Consider the following 17,849-nt stretch of genomic DNA (forward strand, 5'->3'; position numbering starts at 1 on the left):
TGCCACCACTTTTGCTAGTTCAATCTGAGCTAAGTGCGTTTGGTGGTTTTGCAACTGAGGCTACTTATAAGAGTTCCTTTATCAGCAGGAGCAAGTATTAATCATCAATGTACCTCACACATTTGCCAACCACTAATGGGGTACAAAATGAAGGTGGCATTTTAATTCAATTCTCTGTGTTCTTGATCAACTCCAAGGACAATGAATGGGTAGGAATACCTCATGTAAATGTGAAGTACTGGATGATTGTCATCCATTCCCAATCAGTCAGGGAAGGAGTGATGCTTTTGGCCCAGTGGTAACGTTTCATGGATTCTCTCATGCCTTTCAACTGAGGATTAGGTTTCATAAAGAAATCTTGGATCATATTTAGTCCCTCCTTCAGTAGGAGTCTTCGTCCACATAGATGGGGAGGAAGGCAACTCTTTTCAGAAACTTTCCATGTAAGCCAGGCATCCAGTGTTTGATTTAGCCAACAGTGTCTTAGCTGTAGAAGGCCCACTTTCAATCAAACATGGGCATGAGGAGATACATTAGGGAGGTATCGTTGGCATTACCATTCCATCTGTGTCTTTCTTTACCTGGTTTAGGCCTACATGGGCCTTTTTTTCAAGACTGGAAATGATCTTCTGCTTACTCCTTGCTCTGGAAATAAGTCCATAAGAGATTCAAACAGATTGTGTGGAGGAACAAAATGGCAAATTGTGCCAGCCAGGGGCTCGAGGAGGTGCTATTGGGCATTTTTAGTGAACATTGGAGGGCAGTGGGACTATTGGAGACCAGAAAATTGACTTGGGGAGCTGCATTTAGCCCACTGGGTACCTTTTGCCAACCCTGCTTTCAGTGAACAGTAATGGGCCTTGGCATCCATTATGGGAATAACTACAATGGGGACAAGTATCTTATAGTTAAGAGGAAAGGGGTAGATATTTTGTAAAACAAAGTGTATTTGACCATTTAACATTTGAGCCTAAATATATTGATGTGTGTGTTACATACTGTTTATATCAGGGGTAGGCAACCTTTTTGAGCCGGGGGCCGGGTTGGTGTCCCCCAGACAACAGGGGGGGGGAGCCAAAAAGATAAATAATTAAATAATTAAATAATATAGGACAACATTTTCAAATGTAGGACAATTTTTTTAAAAATGGAGGACATGTGAAAACATTGGATGCTTTTTAAAAAATGTTAATATAAATGCATGTTTCTTAGGCATGATCAAAATGGAGGACATTTGGGCATTATTCCTAGACAGATGGCAGAAATGTACTTCCTTTCTGGCCAACCCCTCCTCCCCCCATTGCAAACAACACATTTGGGCATTGAACATGGCTTTACTTAAGATGGCCTCTTGCATATTTCAGAGGCTTATTGTATAACCAAACTCTTTGGGTTTCACACTGAACATGGGTTCACATGGCTATGCATATTGAACATGTCAAGGTGGTTTCACAGTTCTTGCACCAAGTGTACTTCTCAGAAGGGTGTACTTGGTCAAGGGACTGTGGTTTTTCTTCACTGCGCATGAATTTGTAAAAATCACAGCAATTTACATTGGCCGTGCCTCTGAAGCTGGCTCATATCAATATCACCATCACCATCACCATCATCGTTAAAACAAAGCAGACCTGTAAAAATGGAATGGAAATCCTCCTCCTGCTCCTTCCTTCCTCCCTCGTCCTCCTCCTCTTCCTCCTCCTTCCTTCCTCTTCCTCCTCCTTCCTTCCTTCCTCCCTTCCTCCCTCCCTCCCTCCTCCTCCTCCTCCTCCTTACCTGCGCTAGAGGCCAATGGCCCCGCGCACCTGCGTTAGAGGCCAATGGCCCCCCCTTGCCCGCCGCCAAAGGCCCCGCGTGCTTCCACAACAGGCCAAAGGCCCTGTGGGGCCTTTGGCAGTGGCAATCGACAGCAGGACCAAGCTGGGGCTGGTCCAAATGGCTCGGCGGGCCGCATGTGGCCCGCAGGCCGTAGGTTGCTGACCCCTGGTTTATACTGCATGTCCACTGTACAAATATTGCAGGTTCATCCTATTCTGAACTAATTGCCAAAACACCTTTTAAATCAGTAGTTAAAAAAAAGATCTGGTATTATCAAGAAGGATGGAGATGGTGCTGAAATAAAAATACAAAAAAAAAAAAAAGCAAAAACAAGATGTATGTGTGCAGTTCTGGGGGACTGTGGTTAGATATAAGCTTAAGAAAGGAGGAAGGTTCTATGTGTTCCATGAGAATCATGGAACCACCTCTGAGAAACAGAGTAGTTGCAACATGCTGGTTACTTGTCCAAACAGTATATTTGAACAGCTGTGTCCGAAGTGTTCCACATATTTGTCTGCTTGTGGGTTTATTAATAAAATAATAACAGATGTCTCTGGTTCACAGTGGAAATGAATGTCACTCAAAATCACTGGGGAAGTACAAAGAAACAGAAATACTTTTTTGTGGTTTTTTTCGAGCTATATGTTCTAGAAGAGTTTATTCCCGACATTTCGCCATCATCTGAGGCTTGCATCTTCAGAGAATGATGGCATGGAAGTGAGTGGGGTATACATACATACATACAGTATATATATATGTGTGTGTGTGTGTGTGTGTGTGTGTGTGTGAGCGCGCACACACACACACACTGTGTGACCCTAGGTTGGGAAAAATGATTTACATATTAATCTGTGAATTGTTCTGTTGTTGAATGGCAAGGCCTCAGGGTGGGAGGATATACAAGGAGGATTTGTGTCTATTTAATTAGTGATCCATTGTCTGCTGTGAAAAACCCTGATCCTTGGTGGTTTCCACTTACATTTTGCTGGGTCTTAATTTTGGTATTTTTCAGGACTGGTAGCTAAACTTTGTTCACTTTAAGGATTTCTTCTTTCCTGTTGAAGTTGTCTAGGTTTTTCTGGATTTCAATGGCTTCCCTGTGCATTCTGACCTGATAGTTGTTGGCATGGTCCAGAATTTCAGTATTTTAAAACAGCATTTTATGCCCAGGATGGTTTATAACATGTTCTGTTACTGCTGGTTTTTCTAACTGACTCAGTTGACAGTGTCTCTCGTGTTCCTTGATTCATGTTTGAATGTTTCGTGGTACCTATGTACACTTGTCCACAGCTGCATGGTATGTGGTAAACTCCTCCTGCTGCCATGATAGGGTCTCTCCTGTCCTTTGTTGAGCAAAGCATTTGCTGGATTTTCTTGGTCAGTTTGTAAACCATTTGGAGGTTTCAAAACACTGAAATTCTAGACCATGCCAACAAGTATCAGGTCAGAATGCACAAATTAACTTGTAAATCACTCTTCCCAACCTAGGGTCACACAGTATATATATATATATATATATATATACACACACACACCCCACTCACTTCTATGCCAACATTCTCTGAAGATGCCAGCCACAGATGCTGGAGAAACATCAGGAATAAACTCTTCTAGAACAAGTCCTCATAGCCCGAAAAACCCACAAAAAATATGGATGCCGGCCATGAAAGTGCTCGACTTCACAAACAGAAATACCTCTGTCAAATTTAAAAGGATATTTTTTGTTGTGTGCCTTCAAAACATTTCTGACTAATGGCAACCCTAAAGCTGACCTATCACAGGGTTTTCTTGGAAGGATTTGTTCAGAGCAGATTTGCCTTTGTTGTCTTCTGAGGTTGAGAAAATGTGAGCTGTCAAAGGTCACCCAGTGGTCTTCCATGACTGATTGGGAATTTGAATCCTGGTCGCCAGAATTGTAGTCCAATGCTCAAACCAGAACACCAAGCTGAACAAAATTAAATGTGGATGACTGATAAACCATACAGTACAGTTGTTTGTGAAACCAGTGCTAATACCATGACTGTGTCTTAGATTTCCAAAATGATGGTTTGAAACATCAAACATCAGTCTCCTATTTCACAAATGAATACAGGATCAATAAATTTACCTGTACTGGATCGCTAAATTCTATGGAAAGAAGATACCTACCTAAAACTACTACGCAGAATTCGTTACCCCGGATCTTTGAGGTGCAGATTGCAACCACATAATCTGGTAATCTTTGCTGGCACTTCATTTCACTCAGAGATCTCAGTGTTTCTGAGATGCCTTCAGCCAAGGAATTTTGAGAGACCACCACGTGCACCATGTCCTGAGAGACGCTGGCAATTAACCTGGCAAGCCATGGGAGTTGAGTTGGTGACAAGGAGAAGCACTGAGAACTCATTTGTAAGGACTGCTCTCTTAAAGTAAATTCCTGCATCGCTTTCAGCATGATCTGTTCAAATTCTTCCCTGAGAGGTATCTTATCAGGACCTGAAATGTTTGTTAAATAAAGAATCAAAACACAGTATCAAAAGCTTCTTCCATGAGACTTACCATTCTATGCACCAGGTAAGAGTGCTGTCAAAGATATACAAACTCCAGAATAAGTTTGTCATAGGAATCCTCTCCTCAGTGCAAAAGAAAGAATGGAAAGAAGGCACACCATGAGTGGATTTAGCCACTAAAACAAGAAATAAATCATAAGAGACAAGAACTAGCTGGCACCATAGGGCAGATGGAAGTACTGCAAGTATTAAAAAAAATGTGTTAGCTCTTTTGTGAGAACTGCATCTAGAGCTTTCCCCTCCTTCTGTGAAAGCACTTTTTGCATTGTGCCCTCACCCTGCAAGTGGCATATAAGAGTTTGGAAAGTATGGCTTGTTGATCACTGAGTGCAGGGATGCTTGTTGGATGTCTGGAACCCACTAATTCGAACAAGATTTGTAGCTTGCCTAGTTTCGGCTGCTGTGCCAGCTGCACACTTTCTTTGAGAAGAAAGATCTGGTCATAGTGATTATGTCTTTTTAAACTCTTGGTTAGACCACTGTAATGTGCTGTATGTGTGTCTGACCTTGAAAGGTGTTTGGAAACAGCAGCTAGTGTGAAATGCAGCAGCCGGACTAGTGTTATGTGTGCATTTTAGAGACCATAAAACACCAGTCCTGCAAGAACTACACTGGCTTCCAATTTGTTTCTGAGTTCAATTCAAGGTGCTGATATCAACCTACAAAACTCTAAATAACTTAAGGACAAGATGTCTGAAAGTCCGCCTCCTTCCATATGAGCCTTCCAGCAATTTGACATCTTCAGAGAAGGCTCTGTTGCACATCTCAACTGTGTGAAGATAGGCTGGTGGGTACACATAACAGGATATTCTCCATAACAGCACCTCAACTGTGGAACACCCTACTGAGGGAAGTTAGGCTGGCCCCATCTCTTTTAAGCTCCAGTGAGAAGCCAATGCATTCAGTGTTTGAAATTGCTGTTTTAACAGTTTCAAATTATTTTCCAGGATTGTTTTTAGGCTGCTTTTAGGAGTTTTTAAAGAGTATTTTAATTTGTTTTTAAATTGTTTTATCTTTGTGTGGTTTTAATTGGTTTTGGTTTTTTCAATGCCTCAAGGGCCCTTGTGAACTGAGAAGCAATACAGAAATCATTTAAATAAATCGATTATAATAAACAACAATTGTATTATAGGCTACCTTTGGGTAGAGACAAAGTGGAGTGGAATCAAAGAAGAAACAGGCAATTGCTCAGTTAGCTTAAAGCATAGTCTGGCAACATACACCCAAAAGTGAAAGGAAAGATATGTCAGAGAGAAATGTGTATTATCTCTAGCAAATCTGCTTCTCTTTTAGAAGGCTTGCTTAATGTTTGAGAAATGTCACATACATTGCACAGCCTATATCAATTGGCAGATGTTTTAGATGACAATAGTCACCACTGTTGTAGTCCAACAGATATGGATATGGGTTGAGAAGGTTTCTTTATAGCCTGCAGATGGAAACAGTTCCCATAAGTATCACCATGTTTTATGGAAGGGTTATATTTGTAAGCTTCTTACAGCATCTGTCACTCTGACAGCAAACAGCTGGTGAGGGAATCATGTGTACCTGAAGATGTTATGGATTGCAGCTCCCAGCATCCTTCACCACTGCCTGTACTTGCTAGGGTTAACTAGTCTTGCAGTCCAATAGAAGGACTACAGGATTCCCAGCACTGGCACAGAGAACCTCTAGTACTAAAACTAACAGAGACCAGGGACATAATGTCATGAAGACTCTCAATGTATTCGTACCAAAGCTAACAACTTTTATAGCATGCTCACAGAACATGGCCACATCACAATAGGGATGGAGAACCTTTGGCCCTTCAGGTCCTGTTGAGCTACAGCCTCCACCAGCTCCCACTATACTCATCCATTATAGAGTTGGTCCATCAACATAGAGAATCACAGGCGGGTTACAGACCGTCTGCCGCCGCCGCCGCTTGCTCCATGAGGGAGCCGTAGCAGGCACACCGCGCAGCTCCTGCACGGAGCAAAAAAGGAGCTCCAAAATGGAGCTCCATCTTGCGGCGCCTCTATGACGTCCTGAGGCGCCGCTGGCGCATTCGCGACGTCATAGGCGCTGCGACATGTCTGGACACTATGTGTCCGATACGTAAACATGGCGGCCCCCATGTGGAAGGGGCGCCGCCCTGTTGTACGTATGGAATACGTACTAGGGTTAGGGGGTGCGGAAGCACCGCCTCTTCCTAACCCTAATACGTATTCCATACGTATTTTTTGGCGGTCTGTAACCTGCCACAGATTCCTCAACCAAGGTTTAGAGCAGGGATAAGCATAGTGCAGCTTGTGTGCCACATGCAACCTTGAGATCCCTAAGAAACCATTCAAAGCCCCCAAATTCCCCTATCTTTTTTATTTTTATTTTGGGGGGCTGATTTTTATCTGCAGAAATCTCTCAAAGCTGCCTAAAAAGGCAACAATTTGCTCCCTTAATACCCAACAACCATACCTCCCCAAAACATACAAAAAGAGGAAAATGATAAGCCAAATATCAGCCAAAATGGCATTCAGAAGTGACATCACATCACTTTAGCCATGCTAAAAAGTGCTACTGTAGCCAGCCAGCCAAGAGCAGGAAGGAAAAATGGCCCCTGCTGTGTTTGTGGCTGTCCACCCCTGATTTATATACTTTTTAAGTAGCTTCTATGTGTGTCTGCTAACATGTGAATTAGGTAACTGAACAACCAAAATGAACAGTAGGAATTTCTAAAGGTTCTTCTCTTGACTGAAAACCATTTACACTGAATTCCAGGGTATCTATGTATTTCCAGAACAACCACAGCCCCAGTAACACAGCTTATAGTCATTTGTATATTTGTTCAGCAAATATAATTATTCACTATTAACAGATCTTTTGCTGAGGTCACTTGCCATCAACCTGACTCTGAGTTGTGTTTCTGAGACATGAAAAAACAAGGATTTTGCCTTCTACTTTTGTATTGCTTTTACCTTCTTTCAAAACTTTGCTACTGCAGAAAATAAGACACTTATATAAAATTTCAATTATCACTAGACAAATTGAACAGTGTTATTCACCACCAGGAATGACCAATTGCAACAGTTCTCTATTGCTGCATTCAGAATATCACAGCAAGCATCATATCACAGCATACTCTTCTCATCCTAAACAAGTTACAGGAAAAAAAATCACCCACAAGAACATTCAGAGGCTCACTGGAGTTTAAATTTTAAAGGGTGTGAAGGACTACTCCATCTCTCTCACAGAAATTGATGGGATGACTAAATTAGATGCTGCTGGTGTTTTGAGAAACCTAAGCGTGAGCTTCAACTTTGTCCCACTAATATGAAGAAGGCAAAAATGCTCCACTTGGACAAATCTTGTCCGGTTTTTAAGATAACAGTTTCCCTGCAAGGGCTATACATAAAACTCTTACTAGAACAAAATATTAGTCTGCTGGAGTGTCAAAGAGTGTTTTTGTCCTATTTCATTCCACTCAAATAGCTGAAACAGGAGATGATAGGAAGCTTCATACACGAAACTGCTGAAAGTCTACGAAGGAACTTATTATCACATCCACAGGGGAGAAAAAATCTGTGCTGCATCTTGATAACAACCATGAAGCTTAGGACAGAGAAAAAGAAAGTACCTAAACACGACTAAGGATAACACTGCTGTCTGAATTTGAAAATACCAAATAAGCAGGCAATGCATCTGGCATAAAAGAAACACAGAGACATCCACAGACATTGGAAGCAGCTAAGAGACATAACCATGGATAATTTTTCATATAAATGATAATCATTCTAAACAAAATAATACATAAATAAATGAGTTTAAAATTGTTTAATTTTACATGTTTTATTCTTTTAAAATTATTCTTATTATTTTAAACTCTTCTAAACTTATTTTGTTACCTTGCATATAAAGTGGGATACGACTATTTTAATGAATAATTAGAGTTCTCCCTTTGAATATCATCAAAGGAAGGACCAAAAAGAGTTTACTATATGTTAGTAATTAATTCACTATCTTTGGCTCTAAGTATACTCAACAGGGAATCAACTCTATTAGAGCAAGTTTTACATCTGAGTAAACATGCTTAAGATTGTACTACTAAGCTTGTTACACACACACACACACAAAACTCACAGCCCTCCCTCACAAACACACTCTGGTTTCTACCTTTTGGAGTTAAATCTTACTGTGAAATATTTCAAACATTTTTGAAAGACTTGCTAGTGAAGGGGGAAATGCTTTCAGTCACCATGTAATAATAAGTCTGTCTGAAAAGGTGTTTTGTTTTGTTTTTTGCAATATTGTTATGCATTGATTCAGATTTAAAAAATCAAATTCTATAATAAATAGGAGGGAGAAGGGTTGGATTGGGTCTATAATGCCAGAAGGAAACTCTAACCTTCTGCCCTGGTAAGCATCAACCAAAAGAGTTTTGTGGTGCTGGTGAGCAGGGTGCTGAAGGATTATGCACCCAGCCCTCACTGGTGAGTTATCGTGTGATGAAAAACATCAGCAACCCCTGCCGGGTCTTGTCACAACTGCATATTGCACTGCAACTCACTGGTGGGAAGGGGCTGGGCACATTGTTCAGTGCTTTAGTCTCTGGCCTCACAACACTCCTTCAGCTGATGCAGCTGCATGGCTCTTAAGGTGGGTTTTAGGGGCATTTGTGATCATTGCAATAATGCAATAGTTTAAAAGGCAATTAAATAAGGTATTCTTCTAAAACATCAGTCATTTAAAATATTATAGAAGTATTTAGAAAATATAACAATAAGAATAAAAGCACAGCACCTATATTTTCCAGGTTAAGGAAGCCTACAGGACAAGGTGTTTGTCCATGCATCTGGTCATGGGACAGCACTGTGTATAGTGTGGATTTCACAACACAGTTCAAGGGCATTTGAGATCTATAATATTAGCCGCTAATACCTTTACAAATACAGGTTAGCTATAGTATGGAAGGGTGTCTCTAATCTCTAAAGAATGTTGGTGCATTTCCAAGGATGAGTCAAGACAATTTTGCAACTAGCAGGCAATCTGTGCAGGACTGTCACCTTATAAAGCCTGAACATTTCACCCAGGTAGACATTTGCAGTGACCCAATAGAAGCAAATACTTCACTGAATGGCTCTTTTGTTTTCTTAACTTCCCATTCTGCTTAGGAAAACAGAACCCCTAAAAGGCTCTTAAAAAAAAAAAAGCCAGGCTGGGGGAGGAATGTAGCATCATCTTTAGGACTAATTTATTGTTATTTTAGCATGACATTTTGTGAATACAAACTCATCTCTTCCAATGCAGCACAGAGTGATATTAAAACTTCAGGCTATATGGCATATTTATATAGTTGTGGGATTGGGATGGAATGTTAGAGGTTAAGATATTACATTCTGCCCCACTCCCAGAAAGATATTACATTCTTCCCCACTCCCACAACTGTGTAAATATGCTTTGAAACCTAAGGCTTTAATATCGTGCTGTATTTCATCTGAAGAAGTGGGTTTATATCCATGAAAGCTCATGCTGATAAAAAAAAAGATAATCTTAAAGGTGCTGCTACATTCCTTTCCCCTCCCCTTCTCTTCTCTTCCTCTTTTTTATACTTCAGAAAACTAAGGACTTTATCACATGGGGGAAAATCGGGGGTTTAACAAGACATTTTCCCAGGACAGTGACATGATTGCGGCAAATATGTTTCTGCACATTGTGCTTAGGGAGGACTTATCCCAGGAAGAACCAGGAATGCCCCAACAACAAATCATTTACGGGATTTCCCTCTGAATTATTTGTTGATGAAGCACACCTGGTTCTTCCTGGAATAAATCCTCTCTAATCGCAACGTCATGGGAAAATCTTTGCTGTGATTGCACGACTGTCCTGGGAAAATGCATTGTTAAACCCTAGATTTCCCTCATGTGATCAAGTCCTAATGTGGCTACTTCTGTGAAAACTTCTAAAAGCCTGCCTGAGAATGGCAATGGCAATGGAAGTACTGTACTGCCTTGTGCAAGGAGAAAGTAACACTTAGTAAGGTTTCTCCAAAGTGGTGCCCTCCAGAGGTGTTGGATTACAAATCTAAGCATTTGCCACCCAGCATAGCTAGTGGCCACTGTTTAATCTACCACCTCTGGAGGGAGACAGATTGAGGGCAGCTGCTCAAAATGGACTTCTTACAGTTATGCATTACATGCCATTTTCATGTAAGCAAATACATGTTACTCCTAATACAATTAGGCACACATTATCATTACACACTACAGCTACAATACTTTCTGAATTAAGAGACATGTTTGTACATGAAGGTGCAATTTGAACATCAGGATACAAGTGCCTTCCCTCCAATATCAAAGTTACCAGCTTCTTCCAAACTTGAATTTGGCTTAAATTTACCCTTTCAAACATTACGTTGCATACAAAAATGAACAACAAGGAAACAATATATATATCCATATATCTGAGTAATGTCTTACCTAGCCGGACAAGATACTGTATTGTTAAAACAATCATATTCTCCACGGTTAGTAATTGACTCCCAGTCAATCCAAAGAGATCCAAATCTTTGCTTTCCAGCTGAGGAATCTTGTAGCAGTTCACTAGCAAGGGACTTACTACAATGTCTCCAACGTTCCCATAGAAATAGGGTAAAGTGCCATAACCTTAAAAAAAGAAAAGAAAAAAAAGACAAACTGAAATCAAGCTACTGCAAAACAATTCTACAATAACCGAAATGTGTCTAAGGAATATTATTTTAAAGACTATAATAGGCCAGTGATCCAGAAGTGATTACTTTGATCTGTCCAATCCATCTCAGGGGCTTTATAGCTAACTGGTTTCAAGAAGCAACTGTATTTGTAAAACTGGGTGACACAGGTATGTACCTCATGTCTTAGAATAGAACAGAATTGCACTAGAAATGCCTAGCAGGCCCTTCAGTGTGACTTTTGGTTAAACATGACCATAGAGTTGCACTGGAGGACCTAGATATTTCTAAAGAGAACATATTAATAAAATCCATGAATAATCAAATCTGCAAAAGTCAAGCTGAAAATGCAGAGGGACAAGTGTACCATGTAGGAAAAAGAGTGAACTTGTATCATTTGAAGACATGACATGTAGATACCATTCTCTCAAAACAGATTAAATTGTCAATCCTTGACATGCTAGCACTTTAATATGAAAAGTTTTAAAATGCAATATGGAAAGAATGTATGGAACTAGAAGAAAACTTCACAATACAATTGTTAAAAAGCCCTTGAATGTTATTTGTTTTTAGCTGGAAAAGGTACAATTTTGCACAGAGGAGCAATGGGGAGAGGTGCCTAATCTTTTCTCATCTGTTTGATTTCTGCTCAGAATCACATATATCCCAACTACTCTGGCCTTCAGGAGTCCCAGACCCAAGATAAGCCTCCTCTGTGGCCTGTTACAGACAGCCAAAATAAAGCTGCTTCGAGTCACAGTGGAAGTATGGTGTTTCAATGATGCATGCGTCCTGAGAGTCCAGAAGCCACACCAAAGCCACGTTCCAGTCCTTAGGGCTGAAGTGTGGCTTTGGTGCGACTTCTGGACTCTTAGGATGCATGCATCATTGAAACACCATACTTCCACTGTGACTCGAAGCAGCTTTATTTTGGCTGTCTGTAACAGACCACAGTGAAGTTAAAATGTTTCTCATTTTGATATAAGCCAACCTAATTTTCATTTCCCAAGCTAATATTTGAAGCAGAGCATTAGTCTCCTTTGGGTTTGTGCTTTCCCAAATTTGGTGATGCAGCTCCCTAAGCTAAGGTATGTGCAAGAATGTATATATTAGGGAAAATGTTGTACAAAAATGCATACATCTTGGGAAATTCCATACCAAAAGATATAGATTAGGGAAAGGGTTTTAAAAGTGTATATAGAACAAGGACTTATTTGGGTAGGGAGGAAAACTGACAAAATGTAAGTATCCCCTCCCCAGCAGCATTTTGTTGAACCCTTCAAAACTGCTTTTCTGTTAAAGTTTTAGCTAGATTATATACAGTATCTAATGTATGTTATCTAAATCATATTATCTAGCTTGTCATAGCTATTGTATTTACTTTCCCATATCTGTGTGCAACATCTCATTTGTTTCCAAATTAAGGAAAAGACATGGACAGATTTTTCACAATTCTCATGTCTTCATTTGAATGTAGCTACGTGCAGTTCTTCTTCTTTTTTTTTCCAGAGAAGGGGAGCCTGTTTTATCTTCAAGGATGGAGAGTCATATCATAATGTGCATTGAATTTCAGGAGACATCTTAACCCAGCAGTCCAACATAACTGAAGGCTTAGCACTTTTATAATACAATCAGCAAACATTCCAGTATAAAAAAGAGGAAGGAAGGGGGATAAAAAAGTAATGTGGCAACAAAAACCAGACTTACTGGTTTTTATTTTTGCATAAGCTTTCATGGATATAAAACCACTTCTTCAGATGCAGTACTGAGTAGTATTAAGGCCTCAGGTATAAACCATATTTATACATTTGTGGGAATGGGACAGCATGTATTATTATTATTATGCCATCTCCACACAAAAAATTGGTATTCAAAGCAGCTTACAGTTTAAAAGAACAATAACAATAATTGGATCAAGGAAGATGTAAATCATCATCCTTGCCCTAAATTTTAAGGGGCTGCATAATAATAATATAGGTCTTTTTCAGATCTTTATAGTGGTCAGTTAGTATTGATGTGAGGAAGCAATAAATCTGCTTACTAAAAGTCAGTTTTTCTCGATCCCAAATTCTCTCTGAGAAGATTCCTTTTGTTATATGTGCAGTACTAGCAAAGACTCTTATATGATAGATGTAGTGTGCCATGAAACCATTGTCTCTATTCATACCTCTGCTAATGGGTTCAAATGTATGAATTTAATTCAGTTCAGCAATTTCTCTTTCTAGTCTCCCTGTTTGGTTACTTGAAGAATGTGTTTGCAATGAACAAATTGTTGGTTCCACAAAATTAAATCAGTTATTCTCCTGCTTCATTTCTTTATCCTAGGCCAGATTTTCCTATAATCTTTGAATCTGCTGTTTCCTGCTTTTGCATTCCAATTGCCTACTATTAATAATAAGTCCTGTTTTGGTGTACAAAGTTCAAACTTGAACTCCTGGACTCCTGCACAGAATTTACAATTTCTTTTTCTTCTGCCTCTGTAGTTGGAGCATAAATTTAGATTAAGATTATATTGATGGGTTTTCCCTGAAGTCTTATTGCCATGATTCTGCCATATTTTGCATTAGATCCTTTAACTGCTTTTGCTACATCTCTCCTTGTTATCAATACCATGCCATTTTTCTTAGATTTTCATTTTCTGAATAAAACACTGTGTAATTATCTGACAAAAAATTATAAATTCCTGCCCAATTTAGCTCACTCACCCCAAGTACTGCAATATTTATACTTTCATTTCTTGTTTTACTATTTCTAGCTTCCCCTAATTCATGCTTCTCACATCCCACTTTCCTATAATATGTGATATGCATCTTTGGACTTTCCTTTTGCCTTTGAGTATGTCAAAAACTGAATGTCCTTTGGGTTTGAGTCCATTTGAATTGTTAGCCGCAGCTTTACTCATAATTGCCCTCTTCTCTACTCCAGTAGCTCACTGACTGCCATCCAACTTGGTAGCCTCATATTCTAGCACTATATCATGTTTAATTTTGAATTGTCTCATCATAAGGTTTTTATGGTAAAAGATCTTAAAAAGAAGGTCTGCTGTGCCTCCCTCAGCACAGTAGTCAGAAGGGTTAGCTATGGTGTCACTGCTATTGTCTCTGAGAGATCCTCTGCCAGTGTCACCCCTCCACTACTACTGCTACTGCTGCCCAGTAGCTGTTTAACACATTTAGTCTGTGTCCTCAGCAAAAGCCTGTTTGGCACGGAGACCTTTCTAGCAGCACCACTGCCATCAGCATAGCCTCTTGTCTCACAGAAACACACAATCTCACCACCATGGAAAAGTAGCACCATTGGTGGGCTAGGTTTACATTTAGCAGTGCCAGACTGAAAACTGGAGACAGCATCTATATCTTAAACATTGTGCTGAAAAAGGAATTTCAGCAGGTGTTGCTTATTAGGGAAAGTTTTGCAGCCAGGTTAGAAACAACACTTGGTGAAATTCTCTATTTTCACAATTCTGGGAATGCTAAAGGAGCTTCATGAATGGAGTAAAGAGCTTTCTCATCTATCTCCTGAACTCATTTTAAGCATGGGAGAATGGACCATAGTATGTAAGATTCAAAAAGCCAGCATGCTGTAGTGGTTTGAGTGTTGGACTATGACTCTGTCGACCAAGGTTTGAATCACTGTCCAGCCATGGAAATCCACTGGATGACCTTGGGCAAGTTACATTTTTTTCAGCCTCAGAGGAAGGCAAAGGTAAGCCCCTTCTGAACAAATTCTGCCAAGAAAACCCAATGACAAGTTAGTCTTAGGGTTATCATAAGTCATAAATTACTTGAAGGCACATAACAACAATGTAGGATTCAGAACTTGAATCTGTAAAAAAACAAAAAGAGGCATATAATTTAGGTGTAGATTACTTTATTTCACATCATGAACTTACCTATCAGAATCACTGGTCTGACTCCTGAGTTATTCAGCAGATTTTCAGGAACTATTACAGTTTCCCCTGCAGGGATGGGCTGAGGCTGTAAAATTCCAGTTAACATTGATTGAGGAACTGGAACTGACAATAGAGGCTCTATAAAAATACAGAAAAGGGGGAGGGACCCATTACTAAAAGGCTCATACTGTGATTTGGCCTTATGAACAATCAAGGAGAAAGAAATCTCCTCCCACTCCTCCTGATCATTAAACACAATAAAATTCAAAATACATCCACATTTCCTTTCAATGCTAAAATGCATTTCAAGAAGAAAAAAATCTTTCCCTAACCCCACCTCATAAAATAAATGACTTTTAAAAAAAGAGCTAAAGTATTCTTTGTAGCACCAAGAAGGAAGGGGGAAATTAAAGAGAAATGGCTGCATGTGCAGCTGCTAACAAGCCCAGAGGCTGCTAGAGGTGTTCAGAGGCTAACTTTCAATGCTACCTGCCAACATAAAGAAACAATGGGACTCCACACTAATCTATCATTTATGGCATCCACGTGAGACAGCCATACATGAGATGCAATTTCAAAGACCAGTTGAATATTGGTTAAACTTTTACCTACTTCTAATTTCACAACTGAAAATCTAAGCTTCAGAAACAGAGGTTTTACAGTTAGGAGGTCGTCAAAAGCTTCTTAAGAACTAAATACAATTCCTGTCTTGCATCTAACTGCAAAGCTTCATCAATAAACCCCGTAATACAGAAGCAGTTGAAACTTGCTGAAACTGCAAAAAATATTGTTTTACCTTTATAAAGTTTTTGTTTAAAAATCTATTTAAAACAATTCTGTACCTTATTTGAATTTTGAGTATCTACTGCTCTCCATTAAGAATACAATTCAGAATAATCCAACTGATGTGAAAAAATATGCTTGGAAATCAAAATATGTTTTCTCATCTCTTCTCCAAAATAGAATTTAAAATCCATGTGCTCTCTCTACAGTATAGTTATAAAACTTAAAATGTAGATCTCAAAATTTGCATGCAGTTCTAGCTGCAAACTGATTATGAGTGCTGCATTCTAAAGATTCCTAATGTTTTAACTAGAGATTGGAGTCAATTAGAAAAATCTCCCAGCCAGCACAGTAAAGTATGGGCAATAATATGTAGGTGAATGAAGTTTAAAAATAATGCCTAGGAATGCAGCAAAAACCAAGAGATTGAACTTTGCGACTGCTAATGTTTTTGAATAAGATTTTCCATGTTGTGGAGACAGAAGGATGCTAACATAGGGGCTATATAGACTGACACTTTGTGCCGGCCTGTGGGCAGGGTGAGGGCTGAGCGTCTGCATTCTCCAAGCCCTAACAACGATGTCCTGGAGCCATTGTGGCACACACCCTTCTAGATGGTGCACACCATGATGACATACCTCTGGCGTAGTGCCCAAACGGTGTGCCTATAAAACTGCTTTTAACAGCTTCTTTTTGCTCCCTTCAGGGACCAGATCGGTGCCGCTGCGTTCAGTTGCCAATCCAGGGCTTCTGCATGCCACCCATCTGTATAGCCCCATAGGTTACTTTCACACTACACAATTATAGCACTTTAATACTACTTTAACTGCCATGGCTGCATTTGTGGGATTCTGGAATTTGCAGTTTGGTGAGGCATTAGAGCTAGCTAGCAAGAATTCTAAACACTGCACAAAACTACAAATACAAAGATTCCACTGGATGGAGCAATGACAGTTAAAATATCAATGTGCTATAACTGTGTAGTGTGAAAAAGACTTGCACAAACAGATCTTATGGTTGGTGATGCTTATCTCTCCAACACAATGATAGTCATTTGTGAACACTTTTGATAACACTTTAAGATGGGCTTAAATGACATATCTTCTGCAAGAAAATCAGTGTGGCATGAATGTCAGAATGTGACACTGAGACATAAACTGAAATTCCAGGCTCACTGGGTGACCATGGATCAGGCCCTATTATTTAGTCTAACCTTCCTAAAAGAGCTGTTGTGAGGAAAAAACTAGGGAGGACTCTGAGAGGAAAGGTAGGGTACAAATGTAATCAATCCATTATAAATGACAAAGAAGATGTATTAAGACATTCAGTTGGCTAAACAAACACAGAATCTTGCCTGCTCTTGGAAGAGGCCGAATTGCAGGGACAGGCACAACTAAACCAGGTGGAGGGACTGGTGATCCAGGCGGCCATCCTCGGTGACGTTTCTTTGGTGGCCCAGAACTGGACATGGATGCTAGATTGACATAAATGAAAAGACACATAAGGGACTGGGAAGTATGAGAATTTAGTCTTATATAAAGAAAACTCAAATCAATCTTCAACTGGATCTTGGCATAAACAATTTCTCCCATCAGACACATTTTCCAATTAAACACATTGGGAGTGAGCAATAACAGATTGCATCCCAATCACAAAATGCTATTGCATCTAATACATACAGTATAATACATCATAGAATCAGAGAGTTGGAAGAGACCGCAAGGGCCATCCAGTTCAACCCCAATCTGCCATGCAGGAAATCTAAATCAAAGCATCCCCGACAGATGGCCATCCAGCCTCTGTTTAAAGACCTTTAGGGAAAGAGACTCCACTACACTCCGAGGGAATGTGTTCCACTGTCGAACAGCCCTTACTGTCAGGAAGTTCTTCCTTCCAGCACAGAGAAATTTAAAGACATTTCCTACAACTGAGAATTCTACATAAATGTCTGACAAACATAGAGAATTTTTGCGCTCCTCAGATTGACTCCAGAGCAGCACTTTGTAGCGTTCTTCTCATGTTGGAGAAGGAGGGTGGGAGCCAGTTTTTGACATACTCTGGAGGGCTGAAGGACCATCTGGAGTAGCATAACAGGAAACTTGAAGGGGACAGAGAAACCAATTAATCC

At 39.9% G+C, this 17,849-nt stretch overlaps 1 protein-coding gene across 11 annotated transcripts in view; it reads right to left on the minus strand.

The window, feature by feature from the left end:
* The window catches only part of LOC121917279 (GREB1-like protein), a 148,398-nt gene that overhangs the window by 64,921 nt on the left and 65,628 nt on the right, over positions 1–17,849 (minus strand). For all 11 annotated transcript variants that reach the window (XR_006100994.1, XM_042443070.1, XM_042443072.1 and 8 more), the window contains 4 exons: positions 17,076–17,195; positions 14,939–15,076; positions 10,817–11,002; positions 3,964–4,290 (listed from right to left, as the gene is read on the minus strand). Coding sequence is in view for 10 of the 11 variants with exons in the window: in XM_042443070.1 (XP_042299004.1) it covers positions 3,964–4,290; positions 10,817–11,002; positions 14,939–15,076; positions 17,076–17,195 (771 nt within the window). In the remaining variant the exon portion in view is untranslated. The remainder of the gene's footprint in view (positions 1–3,963; positions 4,291–10,816; positions 11,003–14,938; positions 15,077–17,075; positions 17,196–17,849) is intronic.

Source organism: Sceloporus undulatus, unplaced genomic scaffold (genome assembly GCF_019175285.1).
Source record: "Sceloporus undulatus isolate JIND9_A2432 ecotype Alabama unplaced genomic scaffold, SceUnd_v1.1 scaffold_14, whole genome shotgun sequence".
NCBI classification, from domain to species: Eukaryota; Metazoa; Chordata; class Lepidosauria; order Squamata; family Phrynosomatidae; genus Sceloporus; species Sceloporus undulatus.